The sequence below is a fragment of the Lineus longissimus genome, chromosome 8 (genome assembly GCF_910592395.1).
Source record: "Lineus longissimus chromosome 8, tnLinLong1.2, whole genome shotgun sequence".
Taxonomy (NCBI): domain Eukaryota; kingdom Metazoa; phylum Nemertea; class Pilidiophora; order Heteronemertea; family Lineidae; genus Lineus; species Lineus longissimus.
Window position 1 is genome coordinate 7410412 of NC_088315.1, and position 25720 is coordinate 7436131.

General features: G+C 39.9%; 1 protein-coding gene across 5 annotated transcripts in view; it reads left to right on the forward strand.

The window, feature by feature from the left end:
• LOC135492103 (transcription factor Sox-6-like) overlaps positions 1–25720 on the forward strand; it is a 166622-nt gene that overhangs the window by 132781 nt on the left and 8121 nt on the right. For 4 of the 5 annotated variants that reach the window (XM_064778283.1, XM_064778281.1, XM_064778282.1 and 1 more), the window contains 8 exons: positions 4899–5391; positions 20852–20900; positions 21489–21994; positions 22360–22461; positions 23311–23506; positions 23879–24058; positions 24356–24461; positions 25393–25480. In XM_064778283.1, the coding sequence (XP_064634353.1) occupies positions 4903–5391; positions 20852–20900; positions 21489–21994; positions 22360–22461; positions 23311–23506; positions 23879–24058; positions 24356–24461; positions 25393–25480 (1716 nt within the window). In that variant the 5' untranslated portion in view covers positions 4899–4902. Of the gene's footprint in view, positions 1–2068; positions 2176–4898; positions 5392–20851; positions 20901–21488; positions 21995–22359; positions 22462–23310; positions 23507–23878; positions 24059–24355; positions 24462–25392; positions 25481–25720 lie in introns of those variants that run through there. The other variant, XM_064778280.1, reaches the window with a different exon arrangement.

The following is a 25720-nucleotide window of genomic DNA, read 5'->3' on the forward strand; positions in this document are numbered from 1 at the left end:
CGAATTTAATTAGGGATAATGTGGAGAGGTTTGTTCAGTAATCAATTACCGGCTTAGCATTTTAACCCTGTATGGTCAAATTAAAGGTCCCTTTCATTTTCTTAACGCTCAAAAACAAGTCATCTCTGCCGCCTAGTGGCCAAGATATCTACCAACTGCGGACTCGGTTGATTTAAGAGCAGTGTCGCCCGCCAATCCCAGAGCAATAAACACAGAACAATGGCGTCTCCTTCACTGTGACGTAAAATAATAGCCCTAGTCGTCTCGGGTGGAGAATTTATCATAAAAACCCTTTGGAAATTTTGACATTGTTTTACGACCACAAAGTGATCGCTTCATTTATCAAAGTTTTAAAAGAAATTATTATGATGAATGATCAGGACATGATTTTGTAGTCCGGCGCGATTATTAATCACGCGGCGATATCGTCTAGCTCTCCGAGGCTTTGTTCCAAATACTCTCATCAATACAGTTCATCAAGAATTCCGAAGAGTTTGAAGGTCGCGATAACTCATAGGCAATTTTATCCGTTTCATCCCCCGGTTCCAATTTTGGCACAAGCAAGTTCCTCAAAGTCGTTCCTGGGAATTTTACTCGCTGATTAAAATTGTTGAGTTTCCTCCGACGCATGTAATGAAGACTCATTCATCATCCAATAAGAACAATCAGCTTTATTGCGCTTTTATTGAATTAATGTGGACGTTTCGATGAATTATAAATTTCTGTTGTGCTAAATTTGGATGGCTGTTTTTTGCTGCCGATCATAAAACAACCAAGGATGGGTTTATTTGGTTGTTTATTTGACAGGAAATCACTTTGTCAAATGTTTTCCTGGTTAGAAATGTTTACCTTATTCTTTATCCTGTGCTGATGTGATTGTTATTATGAAAACTGTGACATTTTTGAGAAGCTTAAAGTTGGCTAATCGGATAATTTGCTCATTTTCACTTGGCGGTAGACTAAATATTGCGTTTGCTGCTGGGATTTAATAGTCAATGTGTTACACATGTTAGAGTTGAAATATTTGCAGTCTTAGAGTTCCTGATTGCTGATGAATCGATTGTAGAACTGTAGCTTGTCCCCCAACCGAGACGTTTATGGTTTACGTTTACGTTTAGTCACCAGAAGAGGACCGGTTTGATCCCCCCCAACTCTTACCGATAGTCCCCCTTTAAAACTGAGATAGATTAGCTAATCTTTCTTTATTAAACAGAATGAATTAGAATCATCCGCAATAAAGGTTTTATGTCACTTTAATTCTTGCAATGAATTCACAACGGCATGTTCGACGTATTGTCTTCCTGCACATTTTACAAGGAAACATAAATTTGACATAATTTCCACTTATATTTAGGTATAATGACTTAAATCACCGCGCTATAATTCATTCGATTATTCTCTTGAAAATCAAGAAATATCAAAGTGACATTTGTTAATGTGCTAATTTGAAAAAATTATCATGGATTTCGACAGAATTATGAACAGATTCATGCGCATGTGTCAGTGATTACATAATCTGGAAATTTTGTTCCAGCTTCTGCCCTTCTCAAAAGAGTATATAATAAGATAAAATATCATGTAAAAAGGAAAAAAGTTGGCTGCCTACAAGTACTGCCGAGGTGACCCCCTTCAAGAGATGTTATGTCATACAATATGTTAATGAGCTGAGCCCATAAGACCCCATGGAGAGGTTGGCCTGATGCTCATTACCAGATTTTCTATCAAGGAAGGTAGGCTATTACACATCGGGTGCTTGAGCAGGAGGAGCAGATCAGCTCCATTGTTCCAATCCTAGGGATTGCTGGTGCTTCAGATTAGGAATCAGTTCTAAGATTTAAAAGAAACAGAAATCTTTAAAGTTAGGCAATTCGCAGACACAAAGCTACAAATTCTTCGATTTTATTGCAACAACTTCACTCGGGGATCTCATACATCATACATTACAACTATAAAGATAACGTCCATTCACCCAGAGCAGCAACAGCCTCATTGATTGGTTGGAGAAGAATCCATCACCAGCGTGAGTAATCCCCCAGCCCCAGCATCCCGTCAGTGTATGTGTAGCTATCGTGCTAACAGGAGCGTGCCAGTATAGTGTCATCGTTTTTCTCGCTATTTTACTGGAATGATTGAACACAGTCCTTGGATACTTTATAGTCCTTTGGCACCAACCAGGTAGGCAAGCTTTATTCACATTTCGGGCGTTTGTTTGAGAGATTTAATTCATGATTTTGTCAATTTCTCAGGTCTTGGTTTGCCGGGCTGTTGATTGATCAGCGCTGCACTACTGTTGCTAGCATAGCGGCTAAGCGTTGTAACTGGATGACTGTACCAACTAGTAGCATTGAATAGTGTTGTTCATCAAACAGAAGTGGTGTCATCGTGTTTAGGAAATTTGTCTCCTTCAGATTATCCTAATTTAGGGAGATATTTCTGTCAAAATCTGTTGAACTTTGACTTTAAAGTATAGCCAGCCAGTTTTTGCGGCTGGCTGGGTATATACTTTAGCGTTGAAACAGTCTTACAATGTTGATCATTGTCAGAGGCTCTGTCTAAATCTGTTGACTTTGATTTCATCTTCCTTGCTGCCACTGGCATGAAACAGTCTTACAATGTTGATCATTGTCAGAGGCTATATCTAAATCTGTTGACTTTGATTTCATCTTCCTTGCTGCCACTGGCATGAAGCTAGCATTTATGACTGATTGGACATTAAGCAATAACTACTGGCATTGAACAGTGTTCATCAGCTGGTCGATTATCATCTAAAGCAGTGTTGTCACGTTTGTTTGGGAATCTGTGTCAGTGTTTTGTCAAAATTCAGGGAAGTTTTCATCAAAATCTATCTTGTCTTGGTTGATGTATTCAATTTCTGGTGTCTTGGTGTTGAAAACTGTTGAACAGTTTACAAGTATGTATGTCTGTAAAATCCATGTCCAGTTCTGCACAGTTCAATAGCATGAGCTATTTGATCAGTATACTGCTGCTCAACATCATTCCAATGTTGCAGCAGTGCCGGCATCTAGCATCGATCAGATGAGATCACTGGCATGTATCGAAATTCAGCAGTCTCCTGACTGATCTGATCCGATTTTTATCGAGCAACTTGTAAATTTACATTTTGCATTTGTTTCAGTTTGTGGATATTCCTATTGCGTTATCGCCTCATCAGGGCTGTCTTCAATGAGATTGAAAAAGATTGAATTACAGGCTACTGAGAAACGGAAAGCTTTTTCCAAAAACTCTGTGTGCATCACAATACCAATTGGTGAGATGTCAGTGATTTCCATTGTTCCTGACATAATGGGGTAGCCGTTTCGAATTAACGTTTTGCCACCTTTGAACAGGCCTGAAATTGGCACTAGCTGTCATGACTGACACTCTCAGTCTGCTCAGACATTATGTTTATGGCCATCCCTCATCTTCATTAATTTTGGTGCCTGGGTTCAACCCTAAATGATGACATTTGACTTTGTTTGATAGTGTTTATTTTGAAATGATGTTTGATATACAACTAAATGTGACATCTACAACCACTCAGAATTTGTCCTTCAAAAATAGCAAATTTTCAACATGTATATATTTTCGTCATAAGGTAACCTTGCTCCTGATGAGAATTTTCTGATATTTTTAAAAATAAGTTTTAAAATACAGTTGTAAATTTTCAGGTGAAATAATTTACTTCCTCAAGATAAGCCTACCCTCAAAGTGTTAACGGGACACTCCCACATTTTCATGGAATTTTAATTAAACCCCCATATTCTACTCTAACAATGACTAACCCCACGCTTCTTTTGTTTGTTTTCTATTCTACCTGTGCTGCTGAAAGCCACAAATCATAGGTTTTTTTGGTCTTGCCAGTTTAAATGAATGTTTACACCATACAATAACTTTTTGGAATTCTTTCCTCTCAAATTGCATTTGCTTGCTTCTGTCTTGCGGCCACCCAACTTTGAATTGTTCTGTGGAATTATTGAAATAGGTCAATTATTCCTTTGATTTCAACTGGTTTTGTTGTCGATTGTTTTTATGCGCTGGTACGAAGTAATTAACATCCGAAGTAACATTGCTGCGCCCATCACTTGAAAAATAAATGCTCATCTGCTGTGTGCCCCTGGGTTTGGTTTTACTCCGACAGGCCACATATAGATCTTGGATCCTTGTGTAGAAGGGAATTTTACCAGTCTTTCCATGATTTGGAAATTGGAAATTCCAGAGGAAAATTGAGTTGTTGTTGTTAGTGGCCACCTCATGTTTCTCGAGAAGAATAAACCATTGTTTTCAAATCCAGGATGTGTTTTAATTGAATCACTCATAGTCCTTCACTTTCATTGGCCATCTCTGAGTGTGTCATATCTTCTTTGATATGACCTGTTTATTGTGTATCCACGTATTGGAGAAAACCCAATTGAAAAAGAAACTAAACATATGACACCCTTCTCCATGCCAGCATCTTTATGGTAACAGTCGCCATAGTGTTTGAGAGTCAAAATATTTGTGTCTCCTGAATAAATGCAAAAAAATGACTTTCTCCAAAATATTGGTTATTTGCCAAGCAACATGAATTATCACAATGCATGCATGGTGTCAACAACTTAATTACCTGGACAACACCATGTGCAAGGACTAAGGTGTAAGACCCTGTACCCAGATATGATAATCAAGGGTACAAGGTTGACCTCTACTTTTATACTGTGATGTTACTTGTGATTGCTGTCTTTTCAAATAACAAGGTTTTTTTTCGATGTCAAGGATTCTCATATTCCTCTTATTTTCAGATTCTCGTGAAATGCCATCTTTCCCACAGAACCAGTTCACATACGATGCCCAGAGGTTATGCCAATTTGAAGCTGATTTTCTAACAAAGACCTTAACATTCTTCTCATGATATCTTTCAGAGCGATGTCATCAAAGCGCAAAAACACACCAACGAAATTAGCGAAGGATGACATGTACGCTCACTCAAACTTGAGTGACGACGAACGGGATACAGATAGTCCAATCGAAAGTGATTCGGAGACAGATTTGAGAACAAATTTGAAATTACACACAATGAACAACTCCATGGACCTCACGGACGATCACGAACTGAGCGAGGCAGACAGTTTAGCCTCGGACAAACCAAAAAGTAAAAAACAACGAATTTTACAAAGTGTTATGAACGGGAATGAATCTGAAGACTCTGATATCTCAAATAACAATAATAAACCTCACAGAAAATCCATGGACTCCGTTTTACACAAATTGAACTTGAAGTTAGAAAGTCCGCAAAAGGCGTTGGACTCTATAACCACTCCTGAGGAATCTATAGAAGAGAAAGAACGAAAGATTTCGGAGATGATCGCACATCTACAAAGTCTGAAGGAATCGTTAGTTCCAAAAAGTAGTAAGGTAAGCTGATGTCATAAATCATTTTAGATAGTGTTCTCCTCTAGACATGTTTTTAGAGTATGGAAAATTGGTTTGACACAAAATTTGGTCAGCAGGTTCAGCCTTGGGAAAATCTTGGTTGACCTGTGATACTCCTTCACCCCCTCAAGGGTAGTCTGCAGCCCATAATACAAGGGTTTTTCGGTATACCTTGCCTCTCGTTATTTCATACCCCTGGAGAGAAGGGCAGCCTTTAGACACATTGCAGCAATCGGGATTGAACTGCCCAGCATATGATTCTGGGAATCTTGTCAACGTTATTGTCAAGCAACAATTTCAAAACACGCACTGTCACTGGTCGTTCTCTTGCCAACGGAGAAGAAAACAATTGCTGTCGGCGTTGTGTCGGCACGTGAGATTTGCCATGCCGTCAGTATTCATACTGTATCTGAAGTAAAATTGTTCGTCTGATGATTACTTTTGCCTCTTATGTGCAATTCAACAATTTGAAGAAAAAAACTGCTCCATCCCTTTTACTTACTCAAGCATGAATCAGCATCATTTTAACCCAGAGAGGGTAATAACTTAATGTCAAGGGTTGCTTCGTTCATGTTGGGTATTTTGTACAATTTGTTGCCTTTAAATGACACCGTTTATCTGTCCCTTGAGATGCTAGTGTCACAGCCCCCTACTAATGGTTCAGTTGACTCATGAACTTGATGGATGCAGAAGTGAACTTCGACATGGAATAATTTCTGTCCTCTTGTTTTATGGGCTTCCATCTTTTCTCTTGATCATTTTGATATACTCTGGCTATTTGATATGGCTGCCATGGCAGCCATCTTAAAATTTTTTAAGTCAATTTTACGGAGAAAGTTTCCCCTGAGGGAGCCAATATTTCATGGTTGTGTTGCAAGTCATTAGGTTAAGGTTCCTCTTAAAAATCAGCATGATCTTATTCTCAATATGGCTGCCATGGCAGCCATCTTGAAAAATCAAGCTATTTGCTGCTTTAGATTTGTTCACGTGCACTGACACTGATCTTGGTTTCTATTGAACCACAGAGGTGTTGGTTATAAAATATGGCCATTGTTTAGTGGAATACAGGAAGCTGTGAGGATCTCATGGTAAACAACCTGTGGGCAAAGTGTTTCTTGTGGAGGCTTTTAGGAGGTCAAAAGTTGATAACGGAAAACAGCATTTGATAAACAGGAAAACAACATTTCAAGATTTCGCAGTTTCAATTTCACAATGAAATCAGAAGATAGGTCTGCTAATTCTTAATTTTGATGGCCATCCTACTTGGCGGGATGACACAAGTATCAAAAACAGGTAAAGGGGGCTGAGGGGGTTATCAACAAGCCATCTGATATGCCATTAGAAAGCATCTTGACAGACAAGACTCCAGTATCACTAAGTCTATTGATTCGTTCAGTCTCACATGTTCCCTATGATTTGTGAGATGTCCCCCCTGAAACAATCCAGGTAGCCACCTCACTTCTGTAATGACCCATTCATTCTTGACACAACACAATGTGCTTTTCATTGTTCCACTCACTCTGCAGCTATTTCGGGCTCCTGTGAAACGAAACCCTCAAGTTGATGATACTTTTATGTTTGTTTCTTGTCAAGTCGAAAAAAGTCTCAAAATCTTTTGAAAAGTGAGTAAGCCTAATTTTTCCACCCCCACCATATCAATGCAGTTGATCATCTCCTAACTGATTATATCAACAACAACCAGCTGGTCGAAATAAGGCTTTTGAAATGTTTTATCCAAGAAACAGTGAAAATTGCTTGGCCTAATAGTAATCAGTAATAGACAAACAAAGCTGAATGGACCCCAGACTCCACTCCAAGTGTTAGTGCAAGGATTCACTATGGTGCCAGTCTCTTTCACCTGGCTAGGCACCAAATTGCCTTTCACAATGGGCCATTGTTGTAAGAAAAGTCTCTCATGCTGTTTGTTTGCGGGAACAGATCCCATTGTTTAGTGGGAGTTGCATCTGTTTTTCATTAACTGTTGGTTCATTGTTGATTATGGCTGGTTTCTGGTGGAATAATATTTTCTTTTCATTTGGCTTTTGCATTTCATCTTTGCTCTTTTTATGAATTCCTTTGTGCTGCCTTGTGTTGTTGCCAGTAATGAAATCAGTAATGTGGCCCTTGCGTTCAGAATTGCGATGGGCCTACCAACTATATTAGGGGGAGGGAGGAGGGATCTGGCAAAAAGTGAACTTACCATAGTCTACCACTAAGACACAAAGGGACTCTTCCCTTTAAAAACACGAGTTGCAAACTGTCATTAAAAACTCATAGCTACTTTTGGGACGGTTATTTTCAAAAGCAGTTCCTTACACCCCGAAAGGCCTGTCATTCCCACTCTAACCCCACCCCCACGAGTCCATCCCCACCCTAAAGACTGCAGAAGATACCTTGGGTCTCAGAGCCTTGTGTGTCGTAATGCGAATTCCTTTACATTACCATCTACTCTCCTTTACCGGATAAAACATGCACAACTGTATCTATTCTGAGGCAACTGTTTGCAAGGAACACCCGGCGCACAGTCATCGCCAATTAATTGCATCAGGATTTCTGCGGCCTTGTCTTGCACGACAGCGCACAGCGGCGAGTCTTGCACGCTCACTCCTTGAGCTCTCGCACATTCAGGTGCAAGTCGTTCTACCTGTAACAATGAATCATTCCCTTCAGTCGATCAAGACAAAAAACTATACATTATGCAGTGTCGGTACTTTTTCAGATATTCATTAGGGTGAAATGTTTACGTCTTTGTGCTGCCATCATTCATACAGTTTTCGCCAAAAGTAACAGAATAGTAAACAGTAAACTGCTCTGTGTGCTGCACCATATTTAACCTTGCAGTTTAGTCCATCCTCACTACAGTTCTAGTCAAAAGTAACTGCTCTGGTGTGCTACAATATGTACGCTTATGATTGAGAGGGTGCCTAGCATTTCTTTCGACTCAAAAAAGGGTCTCTGGTGTAACGGTCAAAGTGTTAAACCCTTCTATTTTGTGAGGCCTCGCAGGATGACTCACACTCAAACGTAGCATTCACGGTAATCCACGGCTTCTCTAATGTGATTACGCAGGATAAGGTGAGTGAAAAGATCAGTGATGGAATCTTGTCATAGAGTACAGGAATACCAAGCCGTATGAAAAATAAGGCATTCTGTAGCGTATGCTTCATGGGGGAGGAGGTCATGCCCCCCCTCAAAAGATCAAAGGGGATACCCCCTTGGTTTTGCTATATCAATTGAAGAGGTGTCTCATTCCCTTATGGTAGATAGTATCTTACTGATAGGCGTGGTGCTTTCCTTATGGATTTATGTTACTTTTGACTCAGACTGTATGGTTGCTGATGAAAGGATGTTACTTTTGACCAGGACTATGCATGTGTTAAATGGTCTGGCATCATGATGGGGTTTGGTTCTACTCGTAGTAGTAACAATCAGGCAGACGCGTCTTTGTTTTCACTGTTTGTATCTCATTATCAGTAACCCATTGTTTTTATGGCTAAACATGACTAACAAAGGCACCTGAAACAGTAAGAAGAGAGATAAGGCAAGCCAACCTGGTGCCACTGCCTTCTGTCAAGGCGGGAAAAGGAAACCAAAAACTCTCCACTTAAAATAATTACTCGGATTTCACTTGGGCTTAAATGTTTTATCGGTAGATTATACCTGAAATGCATCATTGAGAATACCTATTGAGTACTTAAGTGAATGAATCATATATTTTTTTCCTAATTGGTTTGTTAAACCGTCTTGAAGGAAACTAGTGCATCTGAGTGCATAAAATGAGGATTTCCTTTGTAATTGGCCTGTTTTGCCTGCAAGAGTGACATCAGAGTCGCTGTAACCCTGAATCCGACATTGATTTACCAGCAAAATAACTACTACATATCGATAAGTTCATCAATGTCACTGTAAGAAATTGTACTATACGCCAATTATTGCAAAGAAGAAAACAAAGCGGACGTTTTCTCACAATGGAGTGAGTGTAAATAATTAGCATACGCCAATAATGTTGCATGAGGGGTAATTGTCCAGAACATCTACGAACTTCTCACATGAATCTTTGATGATAAAAAATTGTACGATCGCGTACTCCAGTGTGTTATCAGAAATTCATAAGCAATAATTCCTCCTTTTCTTTCGCTCATGACAACGTTGTAAACAAACATTCCGCAATAGCTTGCCCAGTTGTTACGTTCAATGAATCGCATTCTTCATCGTAGGAAAAAATCATTACGACGCCATAGTACGCTTTGTATTGTTTTCCATCTTGCCAACAATATAAACAAACAGACCCACAATAGACTTTGATAATTAGCAGAATCGTGATTACCTCCAACTGTTATTGCTGAGTGACTTTTCATCACGGAGCACAGGATGCCAGCAACAAAGGTCAAAACTGCCCCCTCTAGGAGCAGAGAGTCTATTATTCTCGGAGAATAATTGCAGGGGATTGTTATTAGCCGGCATTGTGCGTGAAACGTGCCTCGACCACGTGCTGGGAACAACTATAAGATAATTAACTGCTGGCTTGAACGAGATCCTCTAATCAACATTCCAGAATAAGCAGACCTCCCCACTTGGACAATATCTTGCAAGTCTTTAGTTGCTGTGATTTTACTTGTGCGTGTATGTGGAAATTGTGACCCATGAACTTCTTATAAGTGAGGGCCATATGCCTACGCCATCTCGGAGTCTTGGATCCGCCCCCCCCCCCCCCGAATGTCACTTTTATAGTTTTATAGGCTTGCCTGACTGGTATAACGCATGGCCTGTTTCAGATGTCCATTCCCTTGAACAAGAAGCAACCAGTTAATCAACTTGTGCTGGTCAGCCTTCTGTTCTGTTCTGATTAATGGCGCCGCCAGGCTAAAGTGCATCTGGAGGTTTCCTGAAAATTATTCCTAGATGTTAGCTTTAACAGCCACCATTCAGAGATAGCAACCATAATTTATTATATATCCTTATGTTCTTTCGTCCATTCATTATGTACTTCAACCCTCTTTGTTTATGCTGACCAGTTGTATTTTTATGCCAGCAAATATGATGGATTACAGCAGGTGATACTGGTGGAAAAGCCACACATACATTGACATCAGGCTTTTCAATATCTCTTTGAAAAACCATCCATTCCTAATCTCATAACATTTAATGTATGGATAAGATCAAATAGCAAGGCAGGGGTTAACCTTTGCCTTAAGGTAATAAGTAGATTTTACAGTAAAAACAATCCCAGATTATATGAAGAATCCTGCAAACTATAATGAGTATTCATTCGGAAGTGAAGTTTTACACCTGCAACTTATTTTAACATTGCTGGTTATACTGCTTGACTCTTAATTTTATAGTTTACAGATATCATACTCATGAGATAAGGCTGGTGACCTCCTTTATATAACCTTGAGAGGGTCACAATAAAGGTCACCATCAAGGTCAAGAGAGGCATTAGAACACTACATGCCATCCTCCAGAGAAAGGGTGGAAGGGGCAGTTGAATTCCTCCCTTCGACCTACTTTGGGGAGATGTCAAAGATATCAACTAATTTCTAAGGCAAGGCAATTATAGTACATGTATTTCTAAACTAGTACAACATGAAAATAGTAAATGATAGAAAATGACAATAGCCAGTGAGAATGGTGTTTGCAGACCTCCAGGCTTGTCGAAGATAAGTTGGAATCCACCTAAATGTATAGGGAAAGAAGTGCTCGTTACCAACAAACTTCAAAGATAATTTAGAATGCTTGCCGAGAGTGTTCTTTTCAACAATTTACAACTTTCAGATAAAGCGTAGGTAACTAGAAAACAAAGTAAAGTCCGTACCATTACGACGTAATAATCAAGTCTGCATGATCAAGTGCATACTCGTTTGAAATTGCTCATGAAAGTCTGGGCGAACTTGAGTTGAACCAGGATGATATTTTCAGAAGATAACACAAAATTCTTTGTTTGCATTTAAGAGCGCGTATCTGGCATTTGTAGCCGTAAATTCAACAAGTTCAGTACCTCGTTTGTCGTTCATACTCTGGCACTCTGTGTTTACTATCCTGCAATAGCCGCGGAGAAGATAGCGTAGGCTAAAATAGCTCAGCCGCAAGTTACACTTCCTTGTCTGTTACCGGGATGCTCGCTGTTTCTGAATTTTCTATTATCAGTTGTAACATCTTTCTGTTGCCATCAGCTTTTTTCGTAATCAGCCAAACAGTGAGTGTTGAAGCCTTTTGAAACGTTTGTGTTTTGTTACTATCTCTGAATCATTTTGCTGATGGTGTTTTCGTGAGTCAGTCAGTAATCCACGTTATTACAATATCATTTTATACGCGCATGGTAAGGGGTCACCAACTTCGATCATTATCATCATCTTTATTTTCATGATCATCATGATCACCACCAGCAATATCATCATCAGAACAGTTGCAAATTCTTCCTGTCGATGCATTTTTCTTTTTTTCACATCGTAGTAGGAAACCTGGAAATTGTACTAACATAGTAATATAAGGTGAATGGAAAAACCTTGGCTTTTTGCCTTTGCCCTTCAGCCTGTCCTCCAGGGTAAATATGTAGTGCGAAATTTGGTCCTTATCGTGTGTAAGTCTTCACCTGGGGCTGAGATTGATCAGAGTTGTTCTGAATGAAAGTTGGAATTCGGCATGTGTCAGCTGTTGTGGAGATGGATGGTGCTGGTTGAGGTATGCAATTGATATCTAACATATTATAACATCAGGTTGAACCAAAAGTTGCTTGGAATACTACAAGGAAATGGTAAAGAACATGAAAGAATTGCTCTTCTGTTAGCTGAACATTTCCCCTGAAAGCATGCTTTATATCAGATGATTCTGACCCTGACCTCTACCTATTTTGACCTTGACCTTCCAATGATCCACTAAATATCATCCGTGTCAGAGGAGTTAATCGCTTAACAATGTGAGGAAACTAAATTTAACCTACACATTAAACCAACCAAACAGCATTCGATGAAAAAGTTGGTGGATATCTATATCAGATGAAAAAATACAGAGAACCTGCAATTGCTTAGACTACAAATCTGACCCCAGTAAGCGGCAGAAGAAATTGATGCAGCAACATGGTTTACAAGAGTAGGATCAGTTGCTATAGTTCTTCTCAATCTCAGGCCGGGGGGGGGAAACACCTCTTCCTCTGCTCTGCCATCTCCCCTGTCCTCCTGGCTTGCCAAGTCCTGGATTCTCCGCTCTTCCCCTGTCCTACCTCGCCAAGTTCTTCTATTGATACTCTGCAGCATTTGAGGTTAAGACAGCTAAACGTGAGAAAGGATGGAGTCATTTGAGTACAATAGATTGTTGCCGGAAGACAACTCATAAATACAAAGGAAAATAGGTGTTTTTTTCATTTAGTCAAAACAGTTTCCAGTTTAAAAACCTGAGGAAGATTGAGCACATCTTCCTACAGCAATGGACAGGAGGAAGTCTCTACTTGTATGACTATACAGATCGTTTTAGATTTCGTTAAACTGCCATTTAACTCGAGAAAAAAATGAATCACGGTCTAACAGAGCAGAGCAGCTGAATTACTCAAATAGACAATTTAATTCTTTCAACATCATACAGAAATTGAAGCTGTAAAAACTGAGTGAATTAAGACACTGATAGCCCAAGCGAAAAAAAGCTCACTTCCGTAGATGCATCATGTGGAATCTCTCTGCCATTCTGACAACCGGAAGAACAGCGAGAATTAGAATCAAAACAATAAAGGGAAGTACTAATTAAAAACTTGGGACGGTTTGAGGTTTAACGAACACTGTTTTAAGTCGTAGCAACTGGCGAGAACGAAATCTGAAAATCTTTAAAGCTGTGGTTTTATGCTTTATGTGGCTATAGGTTGTCAGTTTTGGTTTGAAACAAGACACTTGGTTTCTTGTTATGATCCATTTTAGTACTTTTGCCTTCTTTGAGGATACTTGTAATTTATTGTCAAGTTTTTGAGTCACAGATCTCTTGATTTATAAGTGAATCTCGTGATGATTTGAGGATAACCATGGCGTCTCATTGTGGATTTGTACCATCAAAATCATATGTTTACCATCGGCAGAATCACATTTCATTTCGATTTTAGTGTCATTTTACGCTTTGTTTTCTCCTTGTCCCTTCTTTTGGATACCTCACTCTCTGAGGCAAGACTGTGGCAAACTCAAAAACTAAGGATGTTTTCATTTGTAATGTTGTTTCATGAGCATTTCACCAGTTCATCAGGTGCACTAATGTCTAGGCAGGAGTAGGGATTATAAAGCCATGTTAGATCTTATATACACATCATACAGTCCAATTGTTATTATAACCAAACCAGATGTTCTCTGTTCTCTGTATCCTGCGCCCAGTTGGAGGGAGAAACAAAGAAAGTGGAGGGGATTAAGGCCAATGACATTTGGTTCTCTGATTCTTGTCTGCCAAATTCAGGAAAGGGTTTTCCTTGAACTCTTATCTTTCATCATCAGTAAGACCACGATTTTCTGGTGAAATACAAACTATCTGAAATCAGTTCAATGGCCTGTGCGAAAGCACCAGAAAACTTGGTGAGGCATTGGAAAATTGTCAACAATTTGGATGAGGGTTTAACCTTGCCCTCTGTGCTTTGATATTTGCCTCTCCCAGGATGTCGATTTCATTAGCCTTCCTAATCCTAGCAGTGCTACTGCCAATTTCTGCTGTAAGTTGTGTAGCCTAATCTGTTGAAGCCCTTTTCCTATTATAAACTTGTTGAGGAACAAAATGCATTGCACCTGTGTTTTTCTATGTCTGAACCTTCATCAAACAAAGGCAATCATCTCTTGCAGCATCCTATGTTCAGATTAAACAAAGATTACAACCAGACCTCCTCAAGTCTGTTCCTGATGATTTCAATCATGACTCAGTAAAATTGATGTCATCAAAGATGGCCGACATCTAGTGTACATTCGTGTACATTGATGTGTACAAAAATGCACTGAGGTTTGTTAAGGTTGAGTTGAATTTTGTTTTGAGTGAGATTATGTAAGAAATAATGCAAGGTTCTCAGGTTGTGTTTATCTCAATGAAGAATTGCTTGGTAGTGATAAAAATAGATATACAAAGGAAAGAGGGCATACCTTGATTGTGTAATTTGTTGAGTGAAATGGACAAATGATAATACAGGAATAAAGGCTGCCTTCTGGGTGTAATCTGTTCAGACATTTGGATTCAAAATGCTGAAGGGGTTATCTCAGAGTTATTATCATCATCATAATGGCTACTTGATATCGCTTGGCCATCACCAGGAGAAATAAAAATCTGTTTCTTATGAATCATGTGATCAACAGAGCAATACAAAGGGATAACCTATACCTTGTATTACATAATCAGGTATACAGCATCCATCAATGAATAAAAAAGCAATTCTGCTCAAAGCTACTGTACCTACTTGTCTGTTGAGTCATGAATGGCTTCAGGATGCACATACCTTATGTTTATAAGACCTAACTGCTTCCTATTGTTGTTCTTATCAGAGGTTTTAAGGTTATAAACAGAGGCTTTTATGATAGGAAATGTAAAGTCAAGAAACTTGCGAAGAATTTCCCCTTTTCCAAGAAATATCAATATCTCATGAAATATTGGAAATAACTTTGGATTTCCAAAGTATCAACTATAAATAGTTACTAAGTAGGATTTCCTGGACTTCCTATGTGTTTTCTGATTTCTGAATGGATATTAAATTATGTTTTACATTTGAAATTGAATTGTCAAAGGGATGGAAAAGCAACAAATGTGACAATGACTTCAACAAAAAGGAAGCTTGATCTGGCTGTTTTCAATTTCAACAAAGTCTACTTTGTGAATAAGCCATTGTGTAACAAAAGGGCATCATTTGCTATTGGTGAAATTTGTCCACTTTTCTTACAAAGAACAATATTTAGTGAAGTTTGGTGTCTTTTGAGCTCAAGTGTATTGTCCCTTCCTCCCATTGAACAATCGCAATGATTTCCAATCATTCCATTCTAACCAGACCTTACTTAGCAATGGTTCTTCCTGGTTCCCTTGTACAAAGATTTGAGGTGAAGTTTAGAACTATTTTTCAAATATTATGCAAACATGTACTCAACCCGAAAGCTCCTCTGGCAGAAACAATGACAATTTTAACAGGCTTTTAAGCAATTGAACTCCTTTTGTTGAACTTTATGCAGCTTTGTCCAGTGATTCCTATGTTGATGTCATTGTTAACAGAGACCTTCCTTATATGCTTGACATCAGAGCAAGAGAGTTATAAGATTGTAGACCAGAGAAACGAAATGATTCGAATATGCTACTCCCTCGATGAGAGCATTTGCTTGCCGCGAAGGTTGGATTTCAAGCAGAGATACGAGCCGAGATTGGACCAAAAGAGACCAACACCATTGAATTATAACCAGGCCTTGTTGAGGAAATGGAGTGTGAGTTGACGCATTTGGTTGCAGGCAAAATTTCCAAGTGAAATTCTAAATTGTCACATTGACGGTACCCCTCAAGCCTAAAAGGTCTATCCTTCATGCTGTCAAACATCACATTTGACAGTTTTCAGAGATTTAAGAAATGTTTGTAACCATAAAATCCCCAACCGTAGACATCAGTCACCTGGAGAGTGGACCCCTTGCTCCTGCCTGTAGTCCTCTAGCCGGACAAAAAACTGAATTAACCTTATTATTTTGCATTTGGAATATCAATGCATTGGAAATATCAAGTACGCAATATCGCATAATGCAAATATGAATGCCTGTGGTCGCTGATCACTAATCATTGATCGAGAATTACATATCTGCTGGCATCAACATGACCCAAAGCCAAACGAGCATATCCCATTATGGCGGTGTCGGCGGACTCCCAGCGCGTGCCCCCAGCACCAGGCGCGGTAAATCAAGTAAAACAAAAGACCATTATCTGTAATGATGGGAACAAGACACGGGAGAGCCGGGTGTAATGGAATTATAATGAGCTGGGGTCTGATGGTCAATCGTCGGCTGCTTCTACCGTAACAAAACTCACAAAATTTGGATGATTTGAATCGGTCGAAAAGCAACTTGTTTATTGTTTACCAGGCCCATATATAAGTTTTGTTTGTGGGGGGCGGGTGGGGGGAGGTGTGGCCAGACTCTCTGTGTCCTAGAGTGGGCAGTTCTGGAGTACATGCTCTAGTGAGAAAAAAAAGAAACAAAAGTTGAATTACACCTTGCCTTTGCTGCTTACGGCATGAGTTGTATAAAAAAATTTTGGTTTATTTTACGATATCAAAAAATGTGCTTATACTGTAGCACCCCATGAGTGGAGTGCGATAATTAGGGCCTGAGAATTGCAACATGTCAAGGGATTGGCACAAAAGGTGTCGAAGTTATGACAATTCATGATTGTTGTCGCATAACACGGGCTCAGCCAGTAACAAAGCTGGCTGTTTTATTATTCAAAGTGAAAAATATATGATCAGATCATTATTTCGAAATGTTCTTGATTCCACTTTGTGATAGTCTGATTCGTACATTCATGCAATAATTAGGTACGTGTCACAGGCTGTGAACAACGAAAGTTTCCAAAAGACCAGCTCTGAAAATGGAGACAAGATTTGTGTTAAAAGCAATAAGGCTTGTGTTCTTTTTTTTACAGAGAGTGTAGAAAAGCAACAATGATGTTATTTCAATGATTCCTATTTCTAAAATGAACAAAAACATTTGAGAAGCCCATTTTTCTACTTTATAAGTTGGTCTAATTGAACAGTGGGGTTGCAGTTCTGGGAGGAGGACATATCATTGTACTGTTGGTGCGTTTGATGGTGAGAAAGTAAACTGACATTTTTCCTTCAGAATATCAGGGTACCAGTTATAATTCGGCGCTCAGGATGAGCCACATGTTCAATTAGAGCAACTCAGTTGCTTACCAAGGTCAAACTTTTGATCATTTCCTTCGGAATGGCGGCGGAAAAATCTATACGAACTGGATGAGCTTATTGTGACATTTCATTGTTTATTCTATAAACTAATTACTGCAACTGTCAAAATGGTCTTAACGATAATTACTCCTCAACAGAAACACTGTCAGATTGACACTCACAAGAATGGACTTTTATCCCAATATCAAATTGGTGCACAGTAGTGGCATTTCCCAGATAGCGACGGAGGTGGAAAGTGAGCGCTGTGCGACACAATCACTGAGAATTAGTGTCTTGTTCTTGATGATTCTGAATCGACGGGCAAATTATTCTCTTTGCGAGCCGCCATTTGGGGTGAAATTAAGTACGCAGTGACGAATGTTTGATTGAATATCGTCATTTACTGGAAAGAAGTGACCTTTAGTCTTAATGTATTTATCGACACGCAGACAAAAAACGCGGGGACGGAATTATCGCACTATTGTTGAGCGAAGTGGGAGCACAATGGCGTGCTCCGAGGCACAATACAAACGTTGGCGCTCGGGAAATAAGATTTCTGATTGTTCTCAGAGAGATGCCATTCAACGAGGACATAAGACATAATTAAGTCAGATTTATCGATTTCAAGCCCGAGTCTGGCCTCCCAACATGCAGATCCACAAGTCTGTTTGATTTGTGAATTAAACTATAATCACAGTCTTTAACATCAATTCGCGACTCTAATCATATTTTTGATCCCGGACCTATAGAATCTGTGATTTCTCCTCTAGGTCATTTGATATCCTGAGCTGACAATAGAGGTCACTGAATCTAGGTTCTGACAATGAAACTCGAAATTTCCAATCATTCGACGAGCACTGCTCAACAGAGCGCTATGAAGCGATAATAAACGTTGAGGAATTCTGACTAATTCTTGAGTGAGGTCGTCGCTGATGATCCAACACACGAAATCACGCCTGTAGCAAATCATCTCCGTATGATGTACGCTGCAGCATCTGGCAGGGTGTAGATGTGCAATCGATGGATTTAGATCCTGGGGGTGAGGAAGAGGGTGTAATCTGTGTGTTCGAGGGTCTGAAGGGTGGGATATTGATGAAGCTAGGAACTGCTGATGAATCAGAAGGGTTACCATACTCTGAATAGTTCTCAGTACGCTGGAAATTTATCGCCATTTACGAAGTTGTGAATCCAAATATGAGTTGACCTCCGATGAATTCTGGTTGCGTGGAACTTCGCCAAAATTGTTCATGATTGGCTAGTGTTTAGAAAGTCATTGATTTAATTTAGAAAAAAATACTTTAAAGGTTCATGTAGAAAGTTTTCAACTTAAGTTTTAAATGTCCCAAGAGAGACAGATTATTTGTTTCAGATTAAAAAATGCATTCAACCTCCTCAGAAATATTGTTGCTATTGAATTCAGATATCAAAAACCAGATAAACTACTTTCACAAAAATATTTGCTTCAATTGTTTAAAGATTTTTAATTAGTGACGTATGATTTGTTCGCGCAATAATTCAATATGGCCACTGGTTGTTGATTTATCTGCGAACCCAGAAGGTGTGGACGTGTCCCATTCAATATGATATCGCGAGATTGGGCAACGGTAGATTTTCCTATCAAAATTTAAAACTATTCAATCTAAAAATTGTTCAGTCGACTCAGGATACCATATTGGTTTTTATTCGAATAATGAAGAAAACCAGTTCAACCGTTTGTTGCTACATTCGCTTGGGTGGGTTTGTCTCCAAACCAGTTTCTTATTTACTCAGAATTTCTTTGGGATATTATGAGGATTTTTCTGAAAATGGTCGTGTTAGACCACGATCAGTATAAGTATCAGTATCAGATTATTGCAGTTTAATTCAACAGAAGACACTCTCATTTTTACAAAATTCAAGATGAGTAGTGGATTGCTTCGGGATTTGATCAAAATTGCTCATCAGGAATTAGGATGAGGTCCTTTTGTATTATGGGATAGGTACCCTCAAGTCGTGTCAGTTTTGCCAACATACACTTTTTTGGACAATTTCTGTCTTCATTGCTTGGCAGATGTCAACATCAGTCCCTAAGGAAAGGGATTCATCGCCCCTTTAACTTTAATTGGGTACCATTGTATAGCTACATCCGATACTCAATATTCCCTCGCACAAAAACAACACCGAGCTGGATGGTTCACATAGGTGAATAATACTGAGGCCTGCGTTTGATTTCAAATCAACAGATCTATCAAATTATCGATGCCAGCATCTGAATCTGCAGGCAAATTACCGCAGCCGTTGAAGCAGCGAGATTCCAGAGGACTCAGAGCCGACAATGAGTCATCAAAATCAGTTCAAGGTTCTCTTCAGCGCTGTCCAGGGCTGCACTACAATCCACCATTATCACTACTCAGCTGATAAATCGAGGCGAAGGAATTGATTTCTAAGTTTCTTACTTCAAAAAGAATCCGTCTTCGGTTACTTGATGAACTCATATTGAAGAAATGTAATTGGGAGGGTTTGTTAGTTGTATTTCTTTGGGGGTGTCGGGCTCGACATCAACACTCATTTTGGTAGGTGGACAAAATACTTATTTTTCCATTGAGAGACAAGAACTAAATGACGTGGCAATGTACGTATACTTACCTTGGGAACATGAAATCCACAGGGGCTGGGTGCACTGATGAAAGCTTCATGGAGCTGAAGCCCATTAATAATGCACTCTGAAGTGAGTGTGGGGCCCTAGGCCCAATGGTTGCGACAAAAATCTACCACTTACGAAAATGGGAGAGTGTGACTGTGAGACTTCCTCATCACAGGCAGTACAGATGTGCAGTGCCAAAGCCAGAGCGCCATCATTTGAGAGACAAGAACTAGGCCAAAATCTGTGTTAAAGGTGACCCCCAGGTTACGTTTGACCTGCCCCTCTATAGCTATGGCCCTGTAGCAAAAGCAAACCTGAATGTCGGACCTTTTTCGGTATCCCATGTTTGTCTCCACATCCCAAATACATGTTAACTTGAGCTTAACTTTGGGAAACAGTGATTTTTCAGAATTTAGCCCCGACGGAACTAAAAATGCTAAGCGGGCAGATATGAAATGAGTAATAAAGAGACTGTGGAAGAAACCCAGCTGTAAACTGCGATGGATTGTTCTAGATTGTTCTTTTATCTTCAAGTGTTGGGGATAAAGGAGGCTGGGCGGCTGAAGTGGGACGGCTAACCCGCTAATCATAGCTGCAGCCCCACTTTGCGGAATGCCGCTCAGATTTTTAGACCACTTTTGAGAACGGTATTGTTGAATGTAAACAAACTTCAGAGAGTGTTGTTGTGTTTTGTTCTCAATAATATTTTTGACGTAATCAAACCGTGTGTACTTCCATTTGCGGTCCATGCGCAGAATGGAGGAGATATGAAACATGAATATAACAATGGTCAAACTAATTCATCGTTTAATCTATTCCAGATTTCTTGTTCTTCAGGATTTAGAATGAACGACTTGTCTACAAATTTATCATATTTCAGAAAATTATGAATTCGGTTTATTAAAAATCATCTGAAATTACCATATGCTTGTAATTTGTTTTTTCAGAGCAGTGATGCCTCCTCAGTGCATGAAGACATGGACACTGAAATCCATGGTAAGTCAAAATAACTTTTGATGATTTCAATAGGTTTAAAGGATGGTCAAGTCCAGTCCACCAGATATTACATATCCTTGCCGACTTGTTAGCGCCAACTCATCCTGTTCAAAATTCTGACATTTCTCCACGCAAGTCTCTGCAACGGAAAACCCAGTTCATCTCGCGTATCCCACGAGCATAGGTGGCAGCACTGCATGGAACGATTGATTACTCATAAAAGTTGTGTGCATTGCCGGTGGCAAATCAGAACAATCCAGACAATAGAATCAATGATCGCTGGTCAATTGATTTTAGGTGCTGCCACCTGTTGTATGACGTGTGAACTGGTGATGTTTGTCGATTGCAACGGATGCTGAAAAAGCAAATCCTAATGCAACTTTGAGCTGTAAACCGATCTGTAGAAATAAATGCTATTGATGATTATTAGCTGTGATCAGTAAAATACCCTTTGTTGGGAAGTAAACTTAATCAAGTGGATGTATTGGTGAGTCCTGTTATGCTCCCTCCTCATTGGTGAAGGGATACGGCCGTATTCAGTCGAAACTAACATGTACCGAATGATCTTCTCTCTCTTATTCATTCTAGGTACCTCTGGACCAAACGGCCACCAATCATGCGCCTCATCTTCCAAAGCCTCATCGCCAGCTCCATTGAGCACGTCACCCCGCCTAACGTCTCCACCATTGCTCCACCCGTCGCCACTGCCATCGCCACACGCTGTCCTTGCCTCCCCGCACCACCAGGTGGCAGCATGGATGCGAGAAATGTACACACCCATCCCAGTCGACCAAGACGCACCACTAAATCTGACCAAACCAAGATCAGACCCAAAATCACGCCACGAAAACAAGTCTTCCGGGAAATCTAAGGACGGACAAACGGCGCCACCTCCAGCACATTCTAATCACCCTCGTAACGGCTTCCATCCAACTGTTCCATACGACCCGCAGACCGCCAAGTCCGCATATAGTATCGTACCACCGTACGTTAATAATCCTTACACGGGCCTGCCGCTTCAGATTCGACCTCCCACCAGTGTTCCAATCGGCCCTCATTCCACTGGGAAACCATCCCCTGGTCCATTGGACAAGGTACGTCATCTTTATTATCAGGTCAACTAGCAATGCATGGAGAGATCAAACTCACTTTACCACTTTTGGAGCATTTTGCTACAATATTTAATGCTACAACTGACGCATAATTTGTCTAATGACTTAATGCATTGTGTACCATGTGTGTTGTGCACTGAACTGCAAATGCCACCATAATGAAATGGTTTTGGACCACAATTTGACAGAGGTTGATATGTCCACACATTTCATCTCCATCAGCTACTTTGGGCCAAGACAAACTATGATATGTCCCAGCCTGGTAAGAATGAGCCACTCAGCCTTGTATGATTAAATCAGTATAATTTGTAAATCTTTCCTCTAAGTCTTCTTGTTCTTGCTTGCAGGATGACAGTGACCAGGACAGTCCAGGACAATCTTTCCCCCACCGGGCATTTAATACTTCAGATCTCATGTCGTTACCCATGATGTACAGATCGGGAATCTCAGTAAGTTTGGTCATACTTTATCATCTTCTTTCTTCCAAATATTTTCCCTGCACGAGTTCATTTTCGAGCTAGTGTCGGTCATGTATGATGTCTGAAAGGTCTTGCAGATTTCCGCATGGTTTCTTAATTCCAAATGCAGCTTTAAAAGATCTTAACAAAATGAGAAGAACACCTTAAAAACAGTTACACTCCCTAACCTGTTTATACGTCTATCATTGAGTATAAGCAAATATGTAGAGCTAGATCTCAAGAACCTTTAAACTCCAGCTATAATTTCTATGACAATATCAGGTGCAGATAACCATATTTTCAAAAGAAGCTGAAACCATTCTTACAGGTGTGAATAAAAACAATAGCTGATATATATGAGAGATCAATTGAAATGTACACCCTCAGTAATAGAAAGACAATTGTTTTACATGTAATCATAATCCAAGTGAACTTGTAGCCACGCTTGGTTCCACCCTTACTCTTATAACCACCTGGCCGTGATTTTTTTTGTGAAACAATGTTAAGATATAGAAAAACAGGGCAGCTACTCAGGAGAAATTTGAGTCAAGTGTATTGTTTTTCCAAAAATACAATCGTATCTCTTGTTACTCGTAAATTCGTTGGCTCAGGTGCAAGCAATTCATTGTTTTATACCTGCCGATTGTGATCTGTTGTCTTAGAGTTATTAAATATAAGGGCAGGAGCTGCATGGTTTACAAAATCCTTGGGTGGGATCGACTCACTTCAGAGAGTGATCATAGATCAGAGAATAGGTGAAGCATTATTTTGAAGGTCAGAATAGGTAAAGCATGACTTCGAAGATCAGAATAAAGCATTATTTTATTTCTCTCCTTTTAGGAAAAACTTGTCCAAGAAGCCATGGTGCGTTCTCTCCCACCCCATAGTCTGGCCGGTCCGCTTATGTCACACGTTCCCATGATGTACACCCCCGTATCGATGTCACAGGCAGCACAGCTTACCCCACCTATGAAGGAATCACCGGAAATGTCACCGGACGGCTCGGCGAATGCAAGCTACATGCAACATTTACAAAGTAAGCAGAATGGATTTGATTCACAATAAGGCTCCGTTCACTAAAAGGAAGGGGGTGATATGATTGATAATTGGTGATAATACAATGGACTGGGGTGATAATTTTTGCATCTACAAAGGACGTGTTAGGGTGATGCTCTGGATTATATGATTGTTGTGATGATAACCATTTGGTTGTTATTTGATGGTGAAATATTCTGCCCCACAAAGAGCGTGCCAGGGGGGAAATTCATAGCAATGCTTTTCCAAGGACGGATGTCGGTCAGATAAATTGTATATTGACTGGGGTGATAATCTTTTTCACCTCCAAGGGGGATGTTTGGGTAAAATATAGATTGTTTTGCATCAACTCATCCTTTTTGTTTGGTTTCAGTGGTATCCGGTAAGATGTTTGGTGCCAAAATCATCCGTGCCCACAAGGAGAAGCCGGACCCCCAAAAGCCCCACGTCAAGCGGCCGATGAATGCCTTCATGGTGTGGGCCCGGGAGGAGAGGAGAAAAATCTTAAAAGCATGTCCAGATATGCACAATTCAAACATAAGTAAAATATTAGGTGAGATCGATTTTGTTGTTTGTTATTGATTGATTGAAAAGTTAGAAGATGTTGCCGACTTCTCGTGATGGGATGATCAAAGTGTGCAGAAACTTCCTCAGTGATAATGGTTTTCAAGTCTGGGGGCATAAGTGCTAATGGAAAGAAAACTTCCGGTTTTTACCTGAGACAAATGAGAGGTGGTTGCGCATGTGCAGTTACAAAAATTCAGTGTGGCTTTAACACTTTCACTTGGCTATTGGAAATTTCTAAAAATATGACAAATTTAGTTTTAATCTATTTCATCGTTTACTTCAGGAGCCAAATGGAAGTCGATGTCTAATTCTGAGAAGCAGCCATTTTACGAGGAGCAGTCGCGGTTGAGTAAGCTTCACATGGAGAAGCATCCGGACTATAGGTACAGGTTGGTATTCCAGCATGCAGGAAATGCATCCTTTAGTCAGACATTTCTTCTTCGGCGACAACACCCCAGCTCATCAGCACTCCCACAATGTGCGGACAGGTCTTTTGAAGTCATTACATCGAACAATTGATCAATGAAGAAACTTACTCATATATTTCAAGCATTTTTGGTATTTGAAAGCGTTGGTTGTTACATAGGCCCCTTGTCTTCCCATTGGGCCCTCCGCGGTTTGTGAGAGTGCTGATTAGCTAGGATACCAATGGTCCTCTGTATGTTTCTTAACCATGTCCAGGGGAACACCTACAACAGTTCGCTTTAGGGAATCCAGAAATAAAAAAAATCCCAATGGACAGTGTTCCAGAAACGTGCATTGAGATCAAGGAAACATTCATTGAAGAACATGTAACAGTAAGGTAGGACGTACCACTACACTATTTCGAAGGGGGAATGTAGGCATGTTCGGTACCCTATAGACTCAATACAATATTCTGCGGCACCCAAGAACCTTGCCCATATTCCTCCTGAAAATCAAGCATGTGCTGGCTTAAGCAAGTCTTAAACATTGCCTGTGTTTGAGATGTTACTTCTTCTTCAAGGTAATGGGAATGTTTTATCAAATTTGAAAGGTGTTTGTAACACACGTTGTCAAATCTGCTGTATTTTATCTCCTTCTTGTGCTTTGCTTATCATGTTTTATAGCCTTATAGCTTGAAAGAAATGTCAGTGTTTCAGGCCAGATATCACGTCCCAACCAACCAACCTGGCTCTGTCAATGGAAAATCCTTCATACATTTGAGGATTTCGATCGAGATTTCACTGTAGGAGAGTGGGACCTTGTATATTGGGTGAAAATTGTAGAAATCTTCTAATGTTCTAAAATAAAATTCTGCCGTTTTCATTTCCTAAAGCTGTCCTGATTTTGTCTCTTCAGGCCACGACCGAAGCGTACATGCATTGTTGACGGCAAGAAGTTACGGATCTCCGAATACAAGAATCTCATGAGAAATCGCCGAACAGAGGTGCGTAAAGCTTGTTATCAATTCTCCAGGTCCTTATGACTCTTCCAGCTGGTGTTCTTTTCTCCAGGTCCTACGTCTCTTCCAGTTGGACCCTTGCCTGTGAGTTATCTGAGAATTTGACTCTTGCAGCTAATCCCAAGGATAGTTAGACAACATTTGACACTAGTTTAAGGAAAACAGGCAAACACTGGACCTAATGTACCATCATAGTTAGGTATATTTATCATATCAACCCTATTT